Below are 25,435 nucleotides of genomic sequence, written 5' to 3' on the forward strand. Positions count from 1 at the left end.
ACCACAAGCCTTGTTGGTGGTGGGCAGAGACTCTGCCCCCAACAAGGCCCTGCAGAAACTACCATGTCTGGGTCCTGGTCCTCACTGCAGAGCTTTCTTTGGGCTTCTGTTAAAGTTACTGTGGGAGTGCGCCAGAACGGCTATGGATTTTTGGCACCAATGTCTGCAAAAGGTTCCTGGACCTGCAGCCATTATTTCTGCAATGTAATTTTCAACATACAATATATATACTGGAAGGAAATTATTGCTGTTTTTAAACAATACTTTATTCTAAAAGTTCCTATTCCTGGTTCCTCAGGAACCAGTTTACAAAGAAGAATATTTGGCTTACATAGTAACTTTTCATGTTACAATGCATTCTGAGGAACTTGCACTCTGCCTGTTATTTTTAAGTTACCAGCAGGAGTAACATTACAATTGGCATATTAATGTGTGAGTGCTTTGATTAAATATTAATGTAGTACACATTTGCACAATAAAGATGCAAACACAGCAACTATACAGCAGCTTTTTGGATATAATACCTGTTGTACATCAAATTGATGACCTCAATTAATATTTCAAAGCAGAAACAGCATGAGTGCAATGAACATTAAAAGCAGGAGCAGGGGGACATCTTTTTTCTGTTTCTCAGCCCATGTTTCATAGCTATCTCTGTTGTTGGCCAGATAAAGTCACACTAAAGCTCAGTATATTCTAAACTGTCTAACTCACCACTGAATAATGTCCTCAATTCTTCCAGAGGCAAAACAGTTATTCATATGACTCGCACTCCTCACAATTAATTAATTGAATGAGGGAAAAGATACACAATGTAGTTCTTGTAGTGGTGTGGTTAAGCTACCTGTTTTGTAGACCTGTGATTATGAATTTGAGTCACGGCGTTGCTGATGATCCAATGTAACCACAGTCACGAAGAGCTTTATTTGATGTCGACTAGTCTGCTACATGGGTTATCTCACTGCAGCTCATTAGCAGACAGTGGGAGGAGAGTGAAGAAGGGGTAGAGGAGAGATTAGTGTCTTGCTTGGAAGTAAATTGCCTCAGCACAGATTGGGGTGAAGTGCTTGCTCCAGCTGCAGAAGATATTATGGTGGCTAGAGTGCCGGAGAGAAAAAATGAGGAAAGTATTAACAAAATGTATTTTTATTTTGTGCTCACCATTGTCCTGCATGTGACCAAATCATTTCTTTCCTCACAGATAGTAGATTAAAAGTCAACCAAATAAAAAGGAACCTTGTAATAATTGAAAATGACAATATTCATTTAAATTGTACCGTCACAAATCAAACAAGCCCAGACTCGCAATTCTCTGTACAATGGTATGTTCAGAAATCACTGGAGAAAGAGAACAAACTCATCCTGAAATCAAACCGTGACTCTGTGTTTGAGTATGGGAACTGGTTAGGAAGAAGCAAGAGGAAGGAGAGACTGCAGGCTGCAAAACCTTCAAGTGGGCACTACACATTGGTCTTACAAAAAGCTGATATTGATGATAGTGGCAAATACTATTGTTACGTGGAGGAGTGGCTGCTGAACCCCAACAACATCTGGTATAAAGTTGGAGAGAACAGGTCTGGACTGACCACCGTCACAGTCCAGCGTCCAGGTATTGAATCTATCTTTGTTCCTTTCAAGTATAGAATAAACTTTCAATTCTTGCATGCTTTAAGAACTCTCTGTGGAGTGGCAGCAAGGTGCCTTATTAGCAGGAGGGGAGGGTAAATCTGAGCACAAGCCATTGCTGACTGCTCTCATGCACCTCTCTAGGTGACTGCATTGGCAGAGGGCTATGCCTTCCTCTTGGTCAAGGAATGGTACAGAAGTTTAAAAGGTATGACTCGTATTGAAAAGTGAGCAGAGTGGGGACTGAACTCATGTCTTCTTACTCTGTGATGTGTGATGGTCAGTGTCAACCATCTGAACATAGCAACTTCTACCTTTTTTTTAAACTCAGGACCAAAAGAGGGTGATATTTTACAGATTCTCTTCCCTGACAGAACCAATCTACCTAATTATATTTTAAAGTCTAATTTATTAACGTTTTCCAAGGATTCGATGCTAGCGTTATTTGCAGTGTAAGTGCATTTGTGATATGCTGCAAATTCTGCATTCGACCCTGGTGTTGGCTATCCTTTTCATCATGGCTATAAACTAGGAGATGGAACTGATGTAAGCATTTGCCACTTTTAATTTGTTTGACATTTTGCTGACTGGCCCCATGGAATGATTCAGCTTCAAGGTAAGTGCACTATCATCTTTATTTTGTATGTGTTTCTTAGCTCCTTCCTCCCCAAAGCCAGCAACCCAATACCTAAAGCATGAATTTGTTATACTGTGTATGACGTTAGTGCTGCAGAGGGGGAGGAGAAGCAGGTGGAAATGCACAAAAGAAGCAAACTCACCTTGCTCTTTACTAAGAGCCCTCCCATTACAGCCTCAGCACCCACTCCCCAACAGTTCAAGTGTTAGCGGAAGAGAATTATCTGGGCTTCAGTTATTGCCACAGTCACCATTTTCTGTCTCCAGCTATGCCATAGCTACAGAATCAAAATTCACTTGCATTGTTTCACCAAACTGAGAAAGTTGAATATCAATTCCCTCTGGCATTTTATTGGCTCTAGCTGCAACCACTTCTGCTTCGTGCTGTACAAAGCAGAGCAAATGCTGTTCTTATTCTATGTGGTCTTGCGTTGCTCGTTGACAGAACCCAAAGTATACAAGAATTTATGGAAAAAGAAATCTAACAACTTTTTTTCCAGACTCCATAAAGCAAAAAAGACCAATTTCTTTAGAGCAAGGGTTTCACTGCCAGTGTCCCACACTCTTCAACTAGTTTTCCAGTTATGTTACTGCAATATCAAGAGACAGAGATAAACTGATTAAATAAACAGTTATGCTACAGCACATCTACTAATTTATTCAGAAGCATTCTAGTTTACACTAGGTGAACCCTGACCCTGGAAGTCACTTAATAAGGAGGTGTTCTAAGTGTTTTACTGAACAATTAACAAATTAGCATTTACAAAGGTTATAGTGAGGGTCATTAGTCTGATTCTCAAATGTGAATTTGTGTATTTGAACTGCATGTTTGCATTCTAAAATGTAAATGCCCTTCATAGTTATAATGTATTTGATAAAGCAGGATGCCATGGAAATGAATAGAAGATAATTTGCCAGGGTTTGCAAACTGGCCGCCCACATTTTGATGACAGAAAGAGACAATATTGGGAATACTGTTCATATTCTCAGTCACGTGCATGTGGGAGTATTCACACCCTTTGAAAAGAAAATCAAAGTGTAAAGGCTCAATTGATAAAAGCAACTTGTAATGGAACCATAAAGGTCCCTATTTTAATCCTTGATCTCTCCTTTGGTAATTACAAACATACAAAAATGACGGATAGGAAAAAAGATTTGGTCCATCAAACTGTCCGATATAGTTGTGATATGCATCGTGATACAAACACTTCCTACCAACTTGGAGCCAGGTAATCTCCTGGGAGAGGCGAAAAGCCAGCTAAAAACCCAGGCCAATTCGGGAAAAATCTGGAAAATTCCCCTCCAACCCCTTTAGGCAATCAAAACTAGTCCAGGAGATTACATTGACCCTGATTTATATTACAGGGTAACTGCCTCTTTTACGAGGTGATCTCCGCCCTAGCCAGAAGCAGGTCCAGCTCCCTCTTGAAGGCGTGCAGGGAATCAGCGTTCACCGCACAATCTAGACCCTTCATTATTTTATAAACCTCGATCAAATCGCCCAAGTTGACACTTCGCTAAAGTATATAGACCCAGTTCTTTGAGTTTATCTGGATAGCTAAGGTGTTTTAAACTGGGAGTCAAATCAATTGGCCTAAGCCAGAGCAACAGTTATGTGCTATAATATCTTCAGCACTCCTGGGCTGGAGATGGGAAAAATGAGCTAGAGTTCCTATTCCTGACTGATGTCGAGTGACCCCTGCTGCAAGTGTGGATGTCAGGTGAGGATATGATCAGGCTCACCTGTGACATCTCCCATGATAAATTACTCAGTGTCTAAGCTTACACAGGAGGAATGCCTACTTGGGCAAGATACTGATGCCCACAAAACAGTGTCCAAGAACAAGCCAATACCTTCTGGAAACTAGGGGAGAAAATGACTGCAGGAATGGGGAAATTTTGTCATCCTTCTATGCTACTTTGCCTTCTTATTTCAGAGTTTTTGTTTCAATAGTGATGCCAATGACCTAACGTCTGAAAACTGGCCGAGAAGAGCTACTGGCCTAGAAATTCGGTTGATAGTGCCAGCGATTAGCGCCTAAAGAGCCCGAGAATTGGGGCGTTACCCAATTTTCGGGCGGGCGCAGTGAATATAGCGCCACCTCCCATATTGAGTATCCTTTTAGCTCCGGCGCTAACTCTTTTCACTCGCCCGCAGGCGCAGGCAGATCATGACGTCATTTCAGTGTGCAACGCCTTTTTGGCGCCCCGGACCGGATATTCGGTGGCGCCCGCAACCTTTTCGCCTGGCGCTATTAGTGACAGTTGGATGGAGCGTTCCCAGGCCCTTCTCGGACTCGGGGGGGTGCTATTTAAAGGGGACAGCACTTGTATAAAAGCTGCAGCCATTTGGGTTGGCCATTCTGATCGTTGCTGGAGAGAGTTGCTGACCTTCTGTTGGACAGTAATTTTCTCATTGAGCCTTCGGAGGCACTGGCACTGGCAGCTTGAGGGCCCGGCTCCCGAGCTGGTGATGCAGCATCTGAAAGCAGGGAGGTGGAAGAGTGGCTTTAGCAAAAGGACAGCTTGGCAGCAAGGGATGCCAGATTGCGGCAAGGCTATGACATGGGTCCACAGTGAGAAAGCATGCTGGCGGGGGAAACAAGTGGAAGGAGACGGTTGTAAAAGGTGAGAACCTTACCATCGCTGTCGACAATGGGGTCGGCAGCTGCAGTGGTTACAGGACCACTCCGACGTCCTCCAAGAATCTGGTGGACTCTCTCCTCGAGATCCGTGAGAGTGACCACTTGTGGAGGTCCTCCACCGGTGCGAAGCTGGTCTTTGCCAATCCTCGCCAGCTTGGACTGCAGGGGAAAGGAGGGGAAGTTATGTTACATGATGCCCTGAGTGATCATCTCATGCCCCCCATGGTGGAAGAGCCCTTACATGATGCCCTGAGTGATCATCTCATGCCCCCCATGGTGCAAGAGCCCTTACATGACGCCTTGAGTCAAATGTGCATATGTGTGCCCAGAAAGGGCCATGGGTGCTTGCTGGCAGATGGCCAATGGGGCACAGCCCACCCTGTAGCCATAAAGTCAGGTGCAAATGAAGGGATGCAGAAGTTTGCAGAAACAACACTCACCCTCACGACCCGAGTGAGGTCGTTGAATTTCTTTCTGCGTTGGACAGGGCTCCTGGTCACCATGCTGCTAGAGTTGACCCTCTGGCATACATCCCTCCAAGCTCGTCGGTAGTCCTTATGATTTGGCCTCGTGCCATTGTTTAGGTAGGGAACATCTCGCTGGCGCTCCACTGCGGCCACCGATTGCTCCAGAGCCTCATTGGTGAAGCGCTCTGCTCTCTGTCTCACCTTCTCCATCTGGTCCAAGTTTTTAGCGCCAGAGAAGGGCCTGCGCCAATTCTGAGGCCTGCAAGGCGAAGAGTGTGGATGCTGAAGCTGACTGACCCACCCCTTTAAGAGCTGGCCGGTGCCTGGAAGTCTCGTGGTCATCAGTAATTGAGAGCACCTGCGCTGCGCCCGTCCGCTTCGATATTGGGTTGCGCCGGAAGTTTAGCGCCTTAGGAGTCCCGTGTAACGCCTGAATTCGCACCTCAATCCCCTTTAGGGGCGATGCAACCCAATATCGCACCAGGCGGCGATAAGTTTTGTCTGGCTATAAACTTTGCGCAGCGCCAGTTCTAACGCCTCAAGCGGGGCTATACCCAATTTCTAGGCCACTGTGCCTTACCTGAACTATCATACACAGTTCAAATGACAACATCACTTAAGTGTCTTGAATTGAACAACTTATCTCAACACACATTAATTCAACTGTCAGGCTCAGTGAACCCTCCCAGACAAATCCCTCAATAATATCCCACTATATCAGCATCAATTAGAATTTAAACAAACATACTCAAATAAGGTAAACTGAACCAACAAGAAAAACCCTTTCAGCTGTTTTGCTTGAAATGGGTATGGACACTTGTTAGGCACCTTCCATAATTATAATTATCACAAGGATACAAATAGCAAGGTCTTGGGTAGGGGTAATGCTTCCTTTGCATGTTTAAAAAATGCATATACGTATATAAATGATTAATTTTCCCAACTTTGTAAAACTGCAAAGGGTAAACCGAAGACTATCCTTTAACACGCTTTAAAGCTCACAATTAGGGATGCCCTCTTTAAAGAAAGTGTCAGGAGAATACTTTCAATACATAAAATTTTAAATATTGTTTAAAAATATCCTACTTTGTTAGGAGACATTAAGACCCTTTACATTTCATGCTGCTGGTGATGGCAGTCCCAGTTTCTGCTGTAATATAAATCAGGTGGTTTTATATGCCATTTTTTCCAGCCACAAGTGCATTCAGTCCACCCATTCAGACAAGTGATACGGGTTTTACATTGCCAGCGTGTACAGACTATTTGAATGCAGTTATTTGACTGTTACTGCTAGTGCTATGTAACTGGCCCAGAATGTAAATGGCATGGAATTCACAGCACACAGAGCTCCAGCACATTACAGAACCACATCCATTTAAGCCAATTTTGAAATCTAAAGAGGTCATCAGTGTTGCAATATAAGTGGCTCCATTGAAATTTCCTTTCCTGGAAACCAATTACGAAATCTGAGGCTGTACTCATCTGGCACTGCTGAATCAGAGGCCTCACTAGCAATGTCTAGGACAGGAGCTCACGCTGATCTCCATGGTTCCTTTTCTGTGGAGCTGATTGCTGTCATTATCTGGGTAGTTCCTTGAAGAAAGTTGACACTGAGGGTTGTGTGTATTCCCATGGCAGAGAAACTACAGTGAAGTTCAAATTATTTTTGCAGAAGAAATTTTTTTGTAAAACTCACACCTAGATTGTGAAAGAATACAATGAAAGATTGATTCCTCCACACAAACACTTTTTCTATGTGTATTATCTGCTCTTGAGGCTGGTGACCAGTGCACTCAATAATCTTCAGTTTCTCGACAGTTAGATTGTATCAGCGTCTAATGTCACTCCCGTCCAGTCCATTATGTCATCTAGCCATGTTCTTTGCCTGCCTCTTGATCTATTACCAACAACTTTTCCAGACAGTAACCTGAATAATGAGCCCTGTACACCATTTTCTCATCATAATAAGCCTCAAAATGAGTTATTTCATTTGCGACCATCTCATTTCTTCCTCTTATTGCTCAGCTCATTTTCAACAAGCGTCAGTAGCATGCGCACAAACACTACTGGAAATCTTGTTTCTCTTAGAGTGACCAGTAGTGCATTTCCAGCAATTTGTTTTTATTGCACTAAATTTTCACATTTGATACATATAAGCTCAAACTATTTCCCCATGTCTTTACATAATCACTTTTGTTAACACAGCCAAGTTAATACATTTGAATAGAATATCTGATGAATAAATCTGTTGGGGAGTTATGAAACTATGCTTCTGTGATATTAAAATTCCTTGGCTGTCAATTTTCCTTTTATTGAAATTAGAACTTTGTGTATCTACAGAAAACAATTTACAAACCATCAAAACTGAAAAGAGTATTACTGTGTCAGAGGACAGCCAGATTCAGCTGGATTGCAGGATCAGCAACCGTACCAACCTGGATTCCCAACTATCTGTGGCCTGGTATGCCCGGAGAACACTGGAGACAGATAGACATCCCATTCTCAGCCTGAACCGGAATTCTGTTTTTGAGTACGGCAGCTCAATGGATAACAGTGTGAGACTGAGGGATAGGCTGCGGTTTGAAAGATCTACCCATGAGTTGTATAGTTTGATACTACAGAAAGCAACTACATCTGACACTGGCAGTTACTACTGTTGTGTAGAAGAGTGGTTACTTAGCCCCAATAATGTGTGGTATAAACTGGGAGAGGACCAGTCTGGACTGACTACCGTCACTGTACAACAACCAGGTATGGTATAACTATTCATTTTGGTTTAGGAAAAAAGCTTTAATGAAGGGTGGTTTACAAAAGCTATTCCTCTGATTGGCATCAGACCACATTACATCAAGTCACCTTTTTGGAAATTTTAAGACATGGCTGTGTGATGTTTAAGAAATTAGATTATACCAAACATTAGCTGAAATCTGGCTTCTAAAATATATAACCTCCCAGCTGATTGATGTATACTGAGTTGCCTGGCAGAAAAAAGGTGCAAATCAACTCAAAGCAAAGCAACTGTCATATTCTAGGCCTATAGTCTCTGGAGTTTAGAAGAATGAGAGGTGATCTCATTGAAACATACAAGATTCTGAAGGGGATTGACAGGGTAGATGCTGAGAGGTTGTTTCCCCTGGCTGGAGTGTCTAGAACTAGGGGGCATAGTCTCAGGATAAGGGGTAGGCCATTTAAGACTGAGATGAGGAGGAATTTCTTCACTCAGAGGGTTGTGAATCTTTGGAATTCTCTGCCCCAGAGGGCTGTGGATGCTGAGTCTTTGAGTATATTCAAGGCTGAGATAGATAGATTTTTGGACTCTGGGGGAATCAAGGGATATGGAGATCGGGCGGGAAAGTGGAGTTGAGGTCGATGATCAGCCATGATCTTATTGAATGGCGGAGCAGGCTCAAGGGACCATATGGCCTACTCCTGCTCTTATTTCTTACGTACTTATGAGTTAGTCTCAGTTTTAAATTGCAATGTTGTTTACGTCATAAATTTAGCACAGAAGTCTTGCCTGTTTAGGCACCAAATCCATAGCATAACACTGCAAATACTGTAACTGTCATTCTTAAATTGCGCCAGCAATTCTCATCTAAATGGTGCCGTCTTGCCTCCAATACGGACGCTAGAGCCAAAACACAGTGCACATCACAGTACCACATTGTACAAATGTCTTGCTTACAATGTGAAACCCCTCCCCCTCTATCCATCCCCAAACAAGGTAATAAGGGACTAGTAAGTAGATTTAAATGTGTGCAGCTGGGTAAAGTGGGGTGTGTGCTGTGACTTCCCGAAAGACTTGCGAACCACTATTGTGTGCTCTATGGTTCAAAGGAGTTCAGTGTCAGTGTTCTGGGTTAGCACAGTCCTGTCAGTTGGATGATGCAACATTGTTAAATGCAATTTTACCAATAACAAGGGCACAAGATTGACCACTGAAATTCGATACTATCTACTTTACCCAGGCAATGGGCTTGTGACAAAATTTCCATCTGTTTCGACCCCTATTCTGTCCATTATTTTGACACGATTCCCATGACTTCTATCTTAATTGGTGTTCTATGTTAAACAAAAGAAATTTAAAAAAAAATTCACATGCAAAGTACTTTGTAAAGTTTAACAAATTCTGTAAGCTATTACTGACCAGTAACTGAGCAAAGTTAATCCTGTTTATGGCATTACCATGTCCAGCCATATACTACACCTTCCCAGCCTACAAGCAATGGTGCATATCCCATATCTGCATACATGCTTATATGCAATGGGCCAAAATAAAGCACATATGACAGCCACAGGGCTGTCCTTGAAGAGACAGATGTATAATCAGGCAGTTGTACTCAATTTTCTTAGATTAGAATTGTGACATTGGCTACATGTGAGTTATTTTGCAAGGCACAGATGTTATTAAACAGACAAAAATGAAAAATAACCAAGCAAACCTAATATAGTTAGAACCTGCCAGAGGCAATCTCTTTAAATCTCATTAGCATTGCTGGTGTTAATATTGACTTAATCACAGTGTGACTTTAAAAAAAAAATCATTTGAATTGAAATACCACCTGGACATTCATCCCTGCCTCATTTAGTCATGATTAAGCTGATGTACATGACTGGTGGCTACAGGCAGAAAAGGTGCGAGACGTGATCAGATGGGATGGTGAGAGAACTGGATACAGTTTACTCAAGTATGCTGAGGAGGTTGTCCTCAAGAAAATGGCAGAAAAATAATATATTTCTGCATCATAAGGAATAATCTAGCAAAGTTTGAATATCTGAGATCTGCTATACTATAGAAAGGTCCATTTATAGCTGCAGTGAAGCCATGAAATAGGCCATTATGGATTGGGATTTTCCAGCATGAACTCCATATGACAGCCCGCATTGTATTGGGATTAAGTGTAGGCCACCAGCTTTGGCTCTGATGATGCAGTTTTGGTGTAGTGTAATCTTACTCCTGGTGTTAAACGGAAATTTACTGTAATCTATACTGCATGTCTCTAGACAGCAGACAATGCCATTGCACTATGGTATCTACGTGGCTAGATTAAATGACTCAAAGTTTGCAGCAAAAAAAATGTATGGACCTTTGATGAAACCAAGGTTCGTGAGGTCATTTGTATAAGTACTGCAGTTCAGGTTAGGTTGATTGGCTATGATAAAATTGACCCTTAGTGTTAGGGGGATTAAATACGTGGGGTTACGGGGATAGGGTGGGATATGTGTTGGTGTAGGGGTTACGGGGATCGGGTGGGATATGTGTCGGTGCAGGCTCGATGGGCCGAAATGGCCTCTATCTGCACTGTGAGGTTTCTGTGATTCTGTGATACCTTGAGCTAGAATGCACATAGCCAAGCATGAGTTATCACCTTTGGTAGAGGAGAAGAAAAAATTGGAAAAAGAAAGTTAGTGGAGGACCTACTTTATACTGGTGCTAGTGTAGAAGAATATGACAGTTGCTCTGGTATAATAGTGTTTGGGATGTATGGACTTCTCTGCTTTGAATTGATTTGCACCTTTTTTCTGCCTGTAATTTGCCTTCCAATATTTTTGACTTGCCTCATGCTTTTGCTAAAGGTGCTCACTCATGTAGCCCTTCAGCAACTCAACCAGATTGTTATTTATTTCAATCGGTGGTCCTGGACAGTAAGGGGTCAGCAAACTGTTTGAACATGAGGAGCCATCACAGCTGAGCCCAATCCTGCCCTCATCACGAGGTCACGTCTGCTGTTTAAATGAAAAGTCCCATCTGACCGTGTGATTACAACAACAACGTGTATTGATATAGCGCCTTTAACACAGTAAAACATCTCAAGGTGCTTCACAGGAGTATTATAAGACAAAAATTTGACACCGAGCCACATAAGGATAAATTAGGGCAGATGACCAGAAGCTTGGTCAAAGAGGTAGGTTTTAAGGAGCGTCTTAAAGGAGGAAAGAGAGGTAGCGAGGCAGAGAGGTTTAGGCAGGTAATTCCAGAGCTTAGGGCCTAGGCAACAGAGGGCACGGCTGCCAATGGTTGAGCGATTATAATCAGGGATGCTCACGAGGGCAGAATTAGAGGAGCGCAGATATCTCGGGAGGTGGGGGGAGGACGTTGTGGGGCGGACGTTGTGGGGCTAGAGGAGTCTACAGAGATAAGGAAGGGTAAGGCCATGGAGGGATTTGAAAACAAGGAGGAGAATTTTGAGTTTGAGTTGTTGCTTAACCGGGAGCCAATATAGTTCAGCGAGCACAGGGGAGATGGGCGAAAGGGACTTGCTGCGAGTTAGGACACGGGCAGCAGAGTTTTGGATGACCTCAAGTTTACGTAGGGTATAACGTGGGAGGCCAGCCAGGAGTGCGTTGGAATAGTCAAGTCTAGAGGTCACAAAGGCACGAGTGAGGGTTTCAGCAGCAGATGAGCTGAGACGGGCGGAGATGGGCAATGTTGTGGAGGTGGAAATTACACACAGGATCTGCAGCGACAGTCTGCTTAAGGTGGGGCCCTTGCTGCATTATTCAGTCTTTCCTCCTGGTGGGTTGATTTGGGCAGAGATGTTTGAAGGTGGGCTTGTTCCATCCCTTGGCTAAGGGAAATAGTGTGAATATAAGAGTAAATTCACCGATCTTGCACTCCCAGTGGGAAATCGTGATCAAAGGAGGTATGGGTCAGAAATAGGACTACAACACCGCCGCTCTGATTCTCTGACTGCCTTTGAGTGTAACTCACTGTTGGGAGCATCAGAGTGATGAATTTACTCGACAAAGAAAAATGGGCAGAGCTGACTTTCTCGTGTTTTCAAATATTAAACATTAAACTATGTTATCTCTTTGTTTTCAATTTCACAAACAGAATTTAAAATGCAAGTGGATAAAACAGAATTGAATATTAGCATACCAGAGAAGGGCCTGTTCCAGCTCAGCTGCAATGTAACCCACCAAACACAAGATAATTCGCAGTTTGCCGTATCCTGGTTCGCATGGAAAGTCAAAGAGGGTGCTGACAGAATCATGAAGGAGACCATTTTAAAAGTTGATCACAATTCAGTGTTTGGGTTCGATGTCTCACTGGACGGAGCTGAGGGGATGAAGGACAGACTGCAGTTAGAGAGACCCTCCCATGGATTGTACAGCTTGACGGTGCAGAATTCTGACAGCAGTGACACTGGGAATTACTACTGTCACGTGGAGGAATGGATTCAAAATGCCAACAATATCTGGTATAAACTAGGAGAGGATGAGTCCGGGCTGGTCATGGTCACTGTACAAAACAAAGGTACTCAGAGGAAAAATTTGATCTTGCCTGAATCATATATGGTCAGTTACATTAAATACTTTCAGTGCACTCCTAGTGCTTAGTGCATGATGCACTGGGAGCACCTGGTGAAGGCGACCAGATTTTGTGATGCAACCTGACGACCCTTAAAGTTTGATGGAAAAAATGCAAGGGTTGCAGACGCTTAAAAGGCCGTTGAGCACCTGTTTGATTCATGTGTGAGCAGTACGTTAGCTGATATTGTGGAGCTAGCTGGAAATGAGCCGCAAGCATAATAGCACTCCCTTAGAGCTGCACTGGAGTGTCAGCCTACATTATGTGCTCAAGTCTCTGGAATGGGACTTGAACCCACAACCTTCTGGCTCAGAGGCGAGAGTGCTACCACTGAGCCAAAGCTAACATTTTGACATCAGTTCTAAATTTGTCTTTTATTAATTTGAACTTGTGCCCCCTTATCTTACTATCATGGCTTTGTCTGAAGTCATATGCTGGGTTTACCTTTACTATTCTGTTCACTATCTTGCATACCTCTGAGGTATAATAAATCCAAACAAGTGCCTACTTTTTTTTCTTGCGTTAAAAGGTAATTTTTAAAGTATATTAAATTTATATTGCATCTACAGTGGTGACTGGCATTGGATGGGTCCTGTAGCTTCAGTATTCCTTTAAACACTGTGGAAGTCCATGGGATTTTATTGTTAAAAATCCACAAAGCATCACAAAGATTGTGTGTGCAGGAGTTATATTGTAACATACTCAAAACACTACCAGAAAGAATAGGCGCATAGGAGTTTTATTAGAACTATCCAAACATTACAATACAACATAACAACAGAAAATGCTGGAAAAACTCAGCAGGCCAGGCAACATCCGTGGAGAGAGAAATAGAGTCAACGTTTCAGGTCGAAACCCTTTGTCAGGACTGAAGAAACACAGGAAATGAAACTGATTAAAAGGCCAGTTTGGGGGCTGGGAAATGGGGATGAAAGAACAAAAGAGAAGTGAAGAGACATTAAGAGGTATTCAAGACGAGACGAGATGGTGATAGGACCAGTAAAGAGACAAAAGACGGCTCTAGATTAGGTGTGACATGCGCTGGCAGAATGAGCGACAGCTGCCATGTGGGAGAGAAAAAAGGGGGAAGGGCACAAAACAAAGGTGTGGATAAAAAATATATAAAAATGTAATAGGGGCCAAGGTTATGATCTGAAATTGTTGAACTCAATATTGAGTCCGGAAGACTGTAAAGTGCCTAATCGGAAGAGGAGGTGCTGTTCCTCGAGCTTACGCTGGGTTTCCGTGGAACAATGCAAGAGCCCGAGTACGGTGAGGTCTGAGTGGGAATGGGGCAGTGAATTAAAATGACAGGCGACCGGAAGCTCAGGGTCACCCTTACGGACTGAACGGAGGTGTTCCGCAAAGCGGTCACCCAATCTGCGTTTGGTCTCCCCAATGTAGAGGAGACCACATCGTGAGCAGCGAATACAGTATACTAGATTGCAAGAAGTACAAGTAAATTGCTGTTTCACCTGGAAGGGGTGTTTGGGGCCCTGGACAGTGGGAAGGGGGGAGGTATAAGGGCAGGTGTTGCATCTCCTGCGCTTGCACGGGAAGGTGCTGGGCGAAAGGGAAGGGGTGCTGGGTGTGATAGAGGAGTGGACCAGGGTGTCTCGGAGGGAGCGGTCCTTACGGAATGCTGAAAGGGGAGGGGAGGGGAAGATGTGTTGGGTGGTGGGATCACGTTGGAGGTGGCGGAAATGGCGGAGGATGATCCGTTGAATGTGGAAGCTGGTGGGGTGAAAGGTGAGGACAAGGGGAACCCTATCGTGGTTCCGGGAGGGAGGGGCAGGGGTGAGGGCAGAAGTGCGGGAGATAGAACGGACACGGTTGAGGGCCGTGTCAACCACGGTAGAGGGGAATCCTCGGTTGAAGAAAAAGGAAGACATGTCAGAAGCACTGGTGTGGAAGGTGACATCGTCGGAGCAGTTGCGGCGGAGACGGAGAAACTGGGAGAATGGAAGAGAGTCCTTACAGGAGGCGGGGTGGGAGGAAGTGTAGTCCAGGTAGCTGTGGGAGTCAATGGGCTTGTAGTGAATGTTGGTCGATAACCTATCCCCAGAGATGGAGACGGAGAAGTCGAGGAAGAGAAGGGAAGAGTCGGAGATGGACCATGTGAAGGTGAGGGAAGGGTGGAAATTGGAGGCAAAGTGAATGAAATTGTCTAGTTCGGGGCGAGAGCAGGAAACTGCACCGATACAGTCATTAATGTACCGGTAAAAGGTGAGGGAGGGGACCCGAGTAGGACTGGAACAAAGAGTGTTCCACATATCCCATGAAAAGGCAGGCATAGCTAGGACCCATGCGGGTACCCATAGCAACACCTTTGATTTGGAGGAAATGAGTGGAGTCAAAGGAGAAGTTGTTCAATGTGGGAACAAGTTCAGCCAGGCGGAGGAGGGTGGTGGTGGATGGGGACTGGTTGGGCCTCTGTTCAAGGAAGAAGTGGAGTGCCCTCAGGCCATCCGGGTGGGGGATGGAGGTGTAGAGGGATTGTACGTCCATGGTGAAAAGGAGGCAGTTGGGGCCAGGAAACTGGAAACTGTTAAAGTGGCGGAGGGCGTCAGAAGAGTCACGGATGTAGGTGGGAAGAGACTGGACAAGGGGAGAAAAATAGAGTCGAGATAGGAAGAGAGAAGTTCCGTGGGGCAAGAACAGGCTGAAATGATGGGTCTACCAGGGCAGTCCTGTTTGTGGATCTTGGGAAGGAGGTAGAAGCGGGCTGTGTGGGGTTGGGGAACTATGAGGTTGGTGGCCGTGGGGGGAAGATCTCCAGAGGAGATGAGGTCAGTGACAGTCTTGGAAATGGTGGTTTAATGTTCGGTAGTGGGGTCATGGTCCAGATGGGGGTAGGAGGAAGTGTCGGAGAGTTGGCGTTCAGCTTCCGCTAGGTAGAGGTCGGTTCGCCAAACAACAACAGCACCACCCTTGTTAGCAGGTTTAATGACAATGTCGGGGTTGGATCTGAGAGAATGGAGTGCTGCAAGTTCAGAGGGAGGTAGGTTGGAGTGAGTGAGGGGAGCAGAGAAATGGAGACAGCCAATGTCACAGCAGCAGTTAGCAATCAAAAGATCTAGAGCGGGTAAGAGGCCAGGGGGAGGGGTCCAGGTAGAACGAGAATTCTGAAAGCGGGAGAAAGGGTCAGTAAGCCGGCTGTGCCGGTTCAATACAACATATATTGTAGTGTATGTACTTTGAAGAAGGAACTATATTCTGCAGCCCCTGTATACTGCAGTACCAGTAGTGACCACCCCGGTATATAAGCCTGTGTAGTAACTTTTATCTCTTTTATCTCTTTTATCTCTTTTACTTCTTTTGGTTCTTTTATTCTTTTGTCCGATCGCAGCCCTGCCTTCGATCTAGTTCCTTTTCTCTCCAGTTTTGAAGAAAGGTCAAACCCGAAACGTCAACTCAAATTTCTCTCCACGGATGTTGCCTGACCTGCTGAGTTTTTCCAGCATTTTCTGTTGTTATTTCGGATTTCCAACATCTGCAGTATTTTGCTATCGTAGTAACTTTGTATAGTAGTTCCAGTTTTGTCTCCATTCAGTAAACACCTGTTATAACCAACTCCTGCAGTCCGTGTCTCAATTACACACGGACGTTACACTGGCGACGAACAGATCCGAACTTACCTACAGTTCTGCACCACCTCACGGGGATCCATCCCTGAAGCGAAGTTGTTAGAGGTCGAGGCCAGAAGGAAGAAATCCAAAAAGAAAAAAAAACAAACAGAAGAAATGGGCGTCGACCGTGGGCAACCGCCCTCTGATTCATCGAATTCGAAGATTTGCAGGAGAGGCTGTCGAGAGCTGGGCTTGGTTATCCAGTCTATGGTGTTCCAGCTAATCAGGCTGGTGGCAGGTAGTACACTGATCCTTCCTGGGCTGCGGCGGGCTAGAGCTCGATCGGGTGGCTTTTCAACAGGGCCGAGCAGCGTTGTCGGGAAGAGGAGAGAGAGAGAGAGGGTGGAGCACACAGGGTGTGGCCAGTGCTACGAAGCCGGGCAGCCTACAGACCCGAGAAGAGGGAGGAAAGTGTCCCATAGGGTCTGCTCTGACGACGGGAACAGTAATTAAAATTAAAGAAATTAGAAGCGCAGAAAGCTGCGAGGAGCTGCAGTTTGCCACGGGGACCGCGGAGAGCGGCGTTGGCAGCAGCGCGGGGGGGAAGTGCGCGAAGACCATAGGGCGTCGCCATCAAGGCATAAAAACGCCAGCAACAGCACTAGCAGCAGCAGAAAAGACAGAAAGCGCGGGAGGCGCCATCTTAATCCAGCGGGGAAGAAGGCAAAGCGCAGGAGGCGCCATTTTGTTCAATTGGGGAAGAAGGCAAAGCGCGGGAGGCGCCATCTTAGATCTCCAAGATGCCGAAGACTGGCAATATCACTGCCTTCGATAATGCAATAGAAGACTGGACCACGTATGTGGAAAGAGTCGAAGTATATTGCAAGGCAAATGAAGTAGCCGATGAGAAAAAGGCATCGGTACTACTAAACTTAATGGGCGCAAGAACGTATGGCCTATTGTGGAACCTGATCACTCCAGTCAAACCGATGGCGAAGAGTTTTAACGAAATTGTTGATATCCTACAGGAACACCTAAATCCTACACCGCTGCTGATAGCAGAAAGATTTAAATTCCACAAGAGAAATCATCATAAACATGAGAGCAATGCTGATCACCTTACGGAACTACGCAAGCTATCAAAGCACTGCCAGTTCAGAGCAGGACTGGCAGATACCCTACGGGACAAATTTGTCTGTGGACTCCTGAGTGAAGGAACACAGAAGAAGTTACTCTCAGAGAAAGTGCTGACGCTAGATAAGGTTTTCATCATGGCAGTATCGTACGAAGCAGCAGCAAGGGGAGCTGCGGAAATACAGCAAAAGCCACAGGAATACGGCACCCATGAAATGACACGGGGATTTGAAAAATGTTATCGCTGCGGCAGAACAACCCATGACCAGAAGGACTGCTGGTCCAAGGACAAAACATGCAGGCAATGCGGAAAGATGGGACACATTGCACGAGTTTGCAGGTCCGGGAAGAAGACTAACGACAACAAAAAGACTACTAAGGAAAAGTACAGGAAAGTACAAAAGATGACGGACAGTAGTTCCGAAGACCAGAAGAGCGATAGTGAATCCGGGAACAAGAGACTAAGCTGTCTGAAACTACACAACGTAATCACAAAAGAGGATCACCGAACCATTTGGGTCACCCTCACGATAGCAGGGTCCCAAGTCAAAATGGAATTGGATACAGGATCAGCCCTGACCGTCATGAATCGACGAGACTACGAGCGGCTATTCTCACACATACCCTTGAAAGACACATCCATTGTCTTGAAGACATATACGGGGCAGAAAGTATACCCCAGAGGGAAAATAAGGGTGCCTGTCGAATACAACGGCAAGGAAATACAGAAATTGTATCTGTACATACTGCAAGATGGTGGACCACCGTTATTGGGACGTGAATGGATCAGAAAGATAAGTTTAGACTGGCACTCCATTCAGGCACTGACGGTGGCTGGTGAAAAGGATGACGACGTCACACCTGGACGATTGTCAAAAATCTTGGCTAACGCCAAAGAGGTATTTCAACAAGAACTGGGAACTCTTAAAGGCGTAACCACCTCGATAAAAATAGAAGAGAATGCAATTCCCAAGTTTTTCAAAGCAAGACCGGTACCGTATGCAATTCGCCCAGCCGTCGAGGCAGAGCTGGAGAATCTGGAGAATGCAGGCGTGCTAACTAAGGTAGACTGGAGCGAGTGGGCGACACCCATCGTTCCTGTCATGAAGAAAACGTTAAACAATAAGTCTGAGGAGCCAAGGAAGGTTCGCATCTGTGGGGACTTCAAGGTGACTGTGAACCCAGTCCTTCACACAGTACAGTATCCTCTTCCAAGGATAGAAGATAATTTCGCCTCACTATCTGGAGGGAAACGTTTTACAAAAATTGACCTAGCGCAAGCATATTTGCAGATGGAGGTTGAAGAATCCTCTAGGAAATATCTCACGATAAACACTCACAAAGATCTTTACCAGTATAATCGACTGGTATTCAGAGTTGCATCAGCTCCGGCTATATGGCAAAGAGCGATGGAACAAGTCCTGCAAGGGATTCCGGGGACTCAGTTACTTGGACGACATCCTAGTGACAGGTGAAGATGACAGTGAACACCTTGCCAACCTAGAGCAGGTGCTCACTAGACTAAGAGAACATGGGCTACGAGCCAATCGCCCCAAGTGCGAGTTTTTTAAGAAACAAATATCGTATTGTGGCCACGTGATTGATGAAGAGGGGTTACATAAGTCCCCTGACAAAATTGAAGTGGTAGTTAAGGCTCCAGCGCCTGAAAATGTGTCGCAACTGAGGTCATTCCTCGGATTGGTGAATTACTACCATAAGTTTTTGCCGAATTTGTCCACAATTCTGCACCCACTGAACACCCTGCTACAAACTGGAGTAGCATGGAAATGGAGTGATGAATGTAAGCGGGCCTTTCAGAAGTGTAAAGGCCTGATCACTTCAAGAGAAGTATTGGCTCACTACAACCCATCACTACCGATAAGACTGGCGTGTGATGCGTCTCCCTACGGCGTTGGAGCGGTACTGTCACATAAATCCCTTGATGGTTCAGAGAGGCCGATAGCTTTTGCGTCACGCTCGTTAACTGCAGCCGAGCGTAACTACGCCCAGATTGACAGAGAGGCCCTCAGCCTGGTGTGGGGGGTGAAGAAGTTCAATCACTACCTGCACGGACAGAAATTTACTCTACTAACTGATCATCAACCTCTTGTCTCCATTTTCAACCCTAAGAAGGGCGTCCCGATAATGACAGCACAACGGCTACAGAGGTGGTCCCTTTTCCTAGGGGCACACCAATATGACATCGAGTACAAAGGAACTAAACAGCATGGGAATGCTGATGGATTGTCGCGCCTACCGTTGCCGACGGTGGAAGAAGCACCTGCAGTGGATCCTGTGGAGATATTCCACTCGACCATAGTCGAATGTCTACCTGTGACGAATGCAAACATAGAAAAGGAAACACGAAATGACCCGACACTCTCCTGGGTCTATGATTTAACGGTGAAGGGATGGCCAGCACATGGCGAACCACTGTTGCCAGCATTCTCGCCGAGAAGAGAACAGCTGTCAGTGTGCCGAGGAACCTTGATGTGTGGATCCAGAGTAGTAATTCCACCCAAATTGAAGGATAGAGTGCTCAATGAGCTTCATGAGGGTCATCTGGGAGGGGTAAAAATGAAGAACTTAGCCAGAGCGTTTGCGTGGTGGCCGGGAATCGATAGAGAAATCGAAGAGATGACCAAGAGCTGTACAGGATGCCAGAAGGTCCAGAACGCCCCACCACAAGCTCCTCTACATCCATGGGAGTGGCCCTCATTTCCATGGCAAAGGGTACACATTGATTTTGCTGGTCCATTTATGGACTCGATGTTTTTAATTGCGGTGGATGCACATTCAAAGTGGCCAGAGGTAATAAAAATGTCCTCAACCACCACAGAAAAACCATCACAGTCTTACGAACCATATTCGCCAGAAATGGGCTGCCTGAACAGATTTGCTCCGACAATGGACCACAGTTTGTGTCTGAAGAGTTCCGGAGGTTCTTAAAGAACAATGGTGTTAAGCATTACACATCCGCCCCATATCATCCAGCCACCAATGGATTGGCTGAGAGGTTCGTTCAAACATTCAAGAAGGCTATCAAGGCAATGTGTAATGAAGACATACCCCTACAACACAAGGTGGATAACTTCTTGTTTGCCTACCGGAATGCGACACATGCGGTTACCAACCAAACTCCAGCCATGATGTTCTTCAGTCGAAGACTAAGATGCCGCTTGGATTTGGTTAAGCCAAACATCAGAAGAGATGTGGAGAACAGGCAGTTTCAGAATATGAATGAAAGGCCAACCAGGAGTTTTAAGATAGGTCAACCAGTTTTGGCCCGGGACTACCGCACAGAGAAATGGCAGCCAGGAACGATCTGCACACGGCAAGGACCTCTAATGTATACCGTGGACGTTGGAGAGAGCATTGTAAGACGCCATGCTGACCAGATTCTAGAGTCACTGGAAAACGTCAAATCCACACCACGATCCGATACACCTGGTGATGAAACCGAAGTACCAATTGCATCTACCTCAGAATCGGTGATATTGGAAGCAGACGAATCGGCGCAGACACGATGGGCCGAAGGGCCTCTTTCTGTGCTGTAAAACTCTATGACTCTATGACTCAAACAACGACGTTGATCCTGAATCAACTTTGCCAGAAGAACCTGATGCCCCAAAGAGGCGTTATCCGGACAAAATCAGGAAGCCTCCTCAAAGACTGAATTTATAATTGCTTAACTTCAGCTAATGTATATAGCAACTGTAATTGTAAATATGTTATTTAATTATTAATCGAATGTTATGTACTGTTTAGCTAAAAGGGGAGGAATTGTAGTGTATGTACCTTGAAGAAGGAACTATATTCTGCAGCCCCTGTATACTGCAGTACCAGTAGTGACCACCCCGGCATATAAGCCTGTATAGTAGTTCCAGTTTTGTCTCCATTCAGTAAACACCTGTTATAACCAACTCCTGCAGTCCGTGTCTCAATTACACACGGACGTTACATATATTATAAGGTATTCCCAGCAATGATCTTAAATACAGTATAGATCTGCAATAGCAGTTTGAGGTGTGCAGTACAGTGTTCATATATGATACCTTCAGTGAGCTGACACTGTCATTGTAGTTCTCTTTGAACCAGGTTGGGTAAGGAGGCAGTGAAAGGGTGGGCCAGGGTGCTGTGAGGTTGAGGTCAGACTGATTCTACTTGTGGAATGCTTTATGTTTCCGGAATATTTGGGATGAGAGCAGACTTTGCTGCCATTGTGGCTTGTGTCCATGTTGGAGGGCTCTAGTATGCAGACCAATGTTCCCTTTAAGCCGTGTGACCGCGCAGCGCTCCAGGGAACCTGCGCAGCCGGCTTACTGGCTTTTCAATGCAAAAACCACGCATACACGGTATCTTGAAGGGGCCACACGGTGTCAAAAATAATTACAGGGAACATTGATGCGGACATCCTGAGTAGCTTGGGGAATCCCTGGAAAAGCTGTCCTATGATCTGTCCATGTTTGTGTTGCTCTCACCTGTTTCTCTCTTTCTCTGTCTTTGTCAGCCTCGCCATTTTTCTCGGTGTTTCTCACTTCTGCGCTCTGCTCCATTTCTGCTTTTGACCCGTGGGTGCTGATTTTGCTTCTCCATAGATGCCCACTTTGGATTGTTTCTCCACTGCTGTCCGGCCAGGTGGACCTGACTTACAATGCCCAAACCCAAACCACTGGCCAGCCAGGCCCTTGGTTCAGACCTTCATCTAGCCAGGCCTCAGCTCACATTGCCCAGGAAGACCCTGGACTCTGATCTCCAGTCAACTAGCTAATATCTAGGCCCCAGACCTCCCCAAATACCACCAGGCCCCGGAGATTCCTTGACTGCCATCAAGTTTTGGACTTAATTCAACCATCTTGAAGATTGAAACCTACAACCACCACCAGCTCTGAATTGTCTCCCTTCTCTGTCTGGATCTCCTCAACCAACATCTGTTCTAAGCCCTTTTGATCACGAGCAAACCTTGGACTCCTGTTTGTTTGGTACATGACAAACTCTACCACAGACTCATGTAATCACACCTACATCACCAAAGTTGTATGTGTAACTCACAGCCACATCTGTGTCTACTGCATGGATATTTTGACTGCTGTCAGGACCTCAGCTCATTTGTTTTTCTTACTGACAATCTTTCACTTCTGCTCTGACCCTCCAACCTCTTGGCCACTGCAAGACCTTTTTGGTCTTGCCTTCAGTCACCTAATCCTTCACCCACTAACTGCTTGGTGTCCATTTTATGCCTCTGTGAAGCAGTATGGAATATTTTATTAGGGCAAAGGTACTGCAAAATGCAAGTTAATGTTGTATCTTAGTCTCCCCATTTATCTCTGTTAATCTATTCCTGTGTCTTTGCTACTCTTCCTCTATTTCTTGTTTGTTTTTTCTCTTTGTTAATGTCTTCCTGGAAACAGTGAAAGACTGCAGGAGGGAGTGAGCCAGAGGCGGCACTGAGCAGAAAGTGGCAGGAGAGAACAAAGGCAGAATGTGGAGTGGCCATAGATGAAACTGAAGTGCAGAGAGGGAGTGAGTCAGGGAGACGTGCATGATGAAGTTAGTCTGCTATGTTTGGGGGATTGGGGCGACAGCTGAGTGAATGGAAAGTGCAGTGGATAAGTTTGTGATTTTCCTTTATCAATGATTTTTTAGTATGTTAATTAAGTAATAAAGTTTATTTTAAGGGTATATAATGAGATGGGTGAGGGACTTCGAAGCTGTACACCACAGAAATTATTTTTCGATAGAATGTGACTAATCTGATCAGAACTAATATACAGAGATTATGTTGGGATCTGATTAGTCTCTGGCAACATGGTCCTCGATTTTAAAACCCCGCCCCTGGACAGGTGAGAATGGGTCCTGGTGTCCGAGGTGAGGGACGGGGAGAGGGTCCTGGTTGGGGTGGGGGTGGTGGCGGGGGAGTTAAAATATCCGGATTGAGCAGCCCAACCCCATTCCCACCCCATTAAATTTTAAAGTGCAGAAATCAGGCCATGGAAGAGGCTCCAGCAAAAGGCAGGTGGGGGCCTAATTAGCATACCATAATTAACATGGGGAACGGTGGCATAGTGGTTATGTTACTGGGCAAGTAATCCAGAGGCCTCGACTAATGATCTGGAGACATGAGTTCAAATCCCACCACAGCAGCTGGGGAATTTAAATTCAGTTAATAAAAAGCTAGTATCAGTAATGGTGACCATGTAACTACTGGATTGTCGTAAAACCCCATCTGGTTCACTAATGTCCTTTAGGGAAGGAAATCTGCCGTCTTTAACTGGTCTGGCCTATGTGACTCCAGACCCTCAGCAATGTGGTTGACTCTTAACTGCCCTCCGAAATGAAAAGCCACTCAGTTAAGGGATGGGCAATAAATGCTGGCCTTGCCAGCGACGCCCGCATCACGTGAATGAATTTTTAAAAAATCAAAGCTGCGGCCTACTGACATCAGCGGCACCTCGACTTAAATTTAATAGTAACTGAGGGGGAGACCCGACCTGTAGGATTCCCGGCAGCTGAACCGAGGCTCCCAATTGCCTCCTGATCCCCATCCCTCCCTATCGCCAGCCTTTCCGATCCCCATCCCTCCCGATCCCCATCCCTCCCGATCCCCAACCCTCCTGATCCCCATCCTTTCCTAGCCCCAGCCCTCCCGATCCCCATCCCTTCCTATCGCCAGCCCTCCCCCCATCCCTCCCAATTACCAGCCTCCCCCCAGCCCTCCCGATCCCCATCCCTCCCGCTAGCCTCCCCAGCCCTCCCGATCCCCAGCCCTCCCGATCCCCAGCCCTCCCGGTCCCCATCCCTCCCGATCCCCATCCCTTCCTGTCGCTAGCCTCCCCTCCCCCCATCCCTTCCTGTTGCTAGCCTCCCCTCCCCCCAGCCCTTCCGATCACCAGCCTGCTCCCAGCCCTCCCGATCGGAACAAGAAGGATTTGGTAATTTTCTTTGGATTCTGTAATTAGAAAATTATCCATTCATTAGCATTGGATTACACATTAAGGAATCATATATATATATATATATATATATACAACCTCTCCATCACAAAGACTAACTAATTCCACTTCCGTAACCACCACCACCGCTGCTACCTCAGCTCATCAGCTGCTGAAACCCATATCCTTGCCTTTGTCACCTTCATACTTAACTATTCCAATGCTCTACTAGCCAGCCTCTATTTCTCCAACCTCAGTAAACTTCAAAACTATGCTGCCGATATTCTATCCCACACCAAGTCCCGCTCACCCATCACCCTGTCCTCACTGACCTGCATTGACTCCCAGTCCTCCAGTGCTTCAAATTTAAAATTCTCATTCTTGTGTTTAAATCTCTTCATAGCCATTTCCCTCCCTATCTGTAACCTTCTCCTGCTTTACAGCCGGCCCTCCCTTCAACCGCTTGGATTCCATGCTCTGGAATTCCCTCCCTAAACCCCTCTGCCCTTCCACTGCTCTCTCTCTTCACACACCTTAAAACCCACCTCTTTGACTAAGGTTTTGGTCACCCCTTATAATATCTCCTTCACTGGCTCAGTGTCCATGTTTATCTTATGCTTCTGTGAAGGGCCTTGGAACATTTTCTATGTTACAGGCCCTATATAAATACAAGTTGTTGTTGAATTATAGAGTGGCAAATGTGTGGCAGCAGCAACAAGAGCAGCTTGCATTTATATCATGCCTTTGATGCAGAAAACATATTCTTGGTGACCATTAAACTAAAATAACATGATTTCTACCAGCAAGTAGAAACTTCAGGTAATTCTACTTTAAAATTTGGCCAAATATCTTTAAAAAATATATATAACTTCTACCCTTTTTAAATGCCAGTTGTCTGTGAAATCAATCTCCTAATCCTGGAGGAAACCCTAATTAAAAAGACGAAAATACTTACAAACCGTAATTTTCGTTATAACATATTTGGCAATTATATCTGCTCCATAAGGTCAAGTATAAATGTCATCCAGGAACTATTCACTGATTTCAGGATAACATTACTGCCTTCTTCATTTCCCTATCAGAGCACAAGTAATAGCAACAGATTCATCAACCG

The 25,435-nt window shown here is 45.3% G+C and overlaps 1 protein-coding gene across 2 annotated transcripts in view; it reads left to right on the plus strand.

Moving 5' to 3' along the window:
• The window catches only part of igsf3 (immunoglobulin superfamily, member 3), a 209,841-nt gene that overhangs the window by 174,949 nt on the left and 9,457 nt on the right, over window positions 1–25,435 (plus strand). For both annotated transcript variants that reach the window (XM_086006761.1, XM_086006762.1), the window contains 3 exons: window positions 1,202–1,609; window positions 7,715–8,125; window positions 12,210–12,632. In XM_086006761.1, the coding sequence (XP_085862887.1) occupies window positions 1,202–1,609; window positions 7,715–8,125; window positions 12,210–12,632 (1,242 nt within the window). The remainder of the gene's footprint in view (window positions 1–1,201; window positions 1,610–7,714; window positions 8,126–12,209; window positions 12,633–25,435) is intronic.

Source organism: Somniosus microcephalus, chromosome 14 (assembly GCF_052327205.1).
Source record: "Somniosus microcephalus isolate GS21.2 chromosome 14, FLI_Smic_1.0, whole genome shotgun sequence".
NCBI classification, from domain to species: domain Eukaryota; kingdom Metazoa; phylum Chordata; class Chondrichthyes; order Squaliformes; family Somniosidae; genus Somniosus; species Somniosus microcephalus.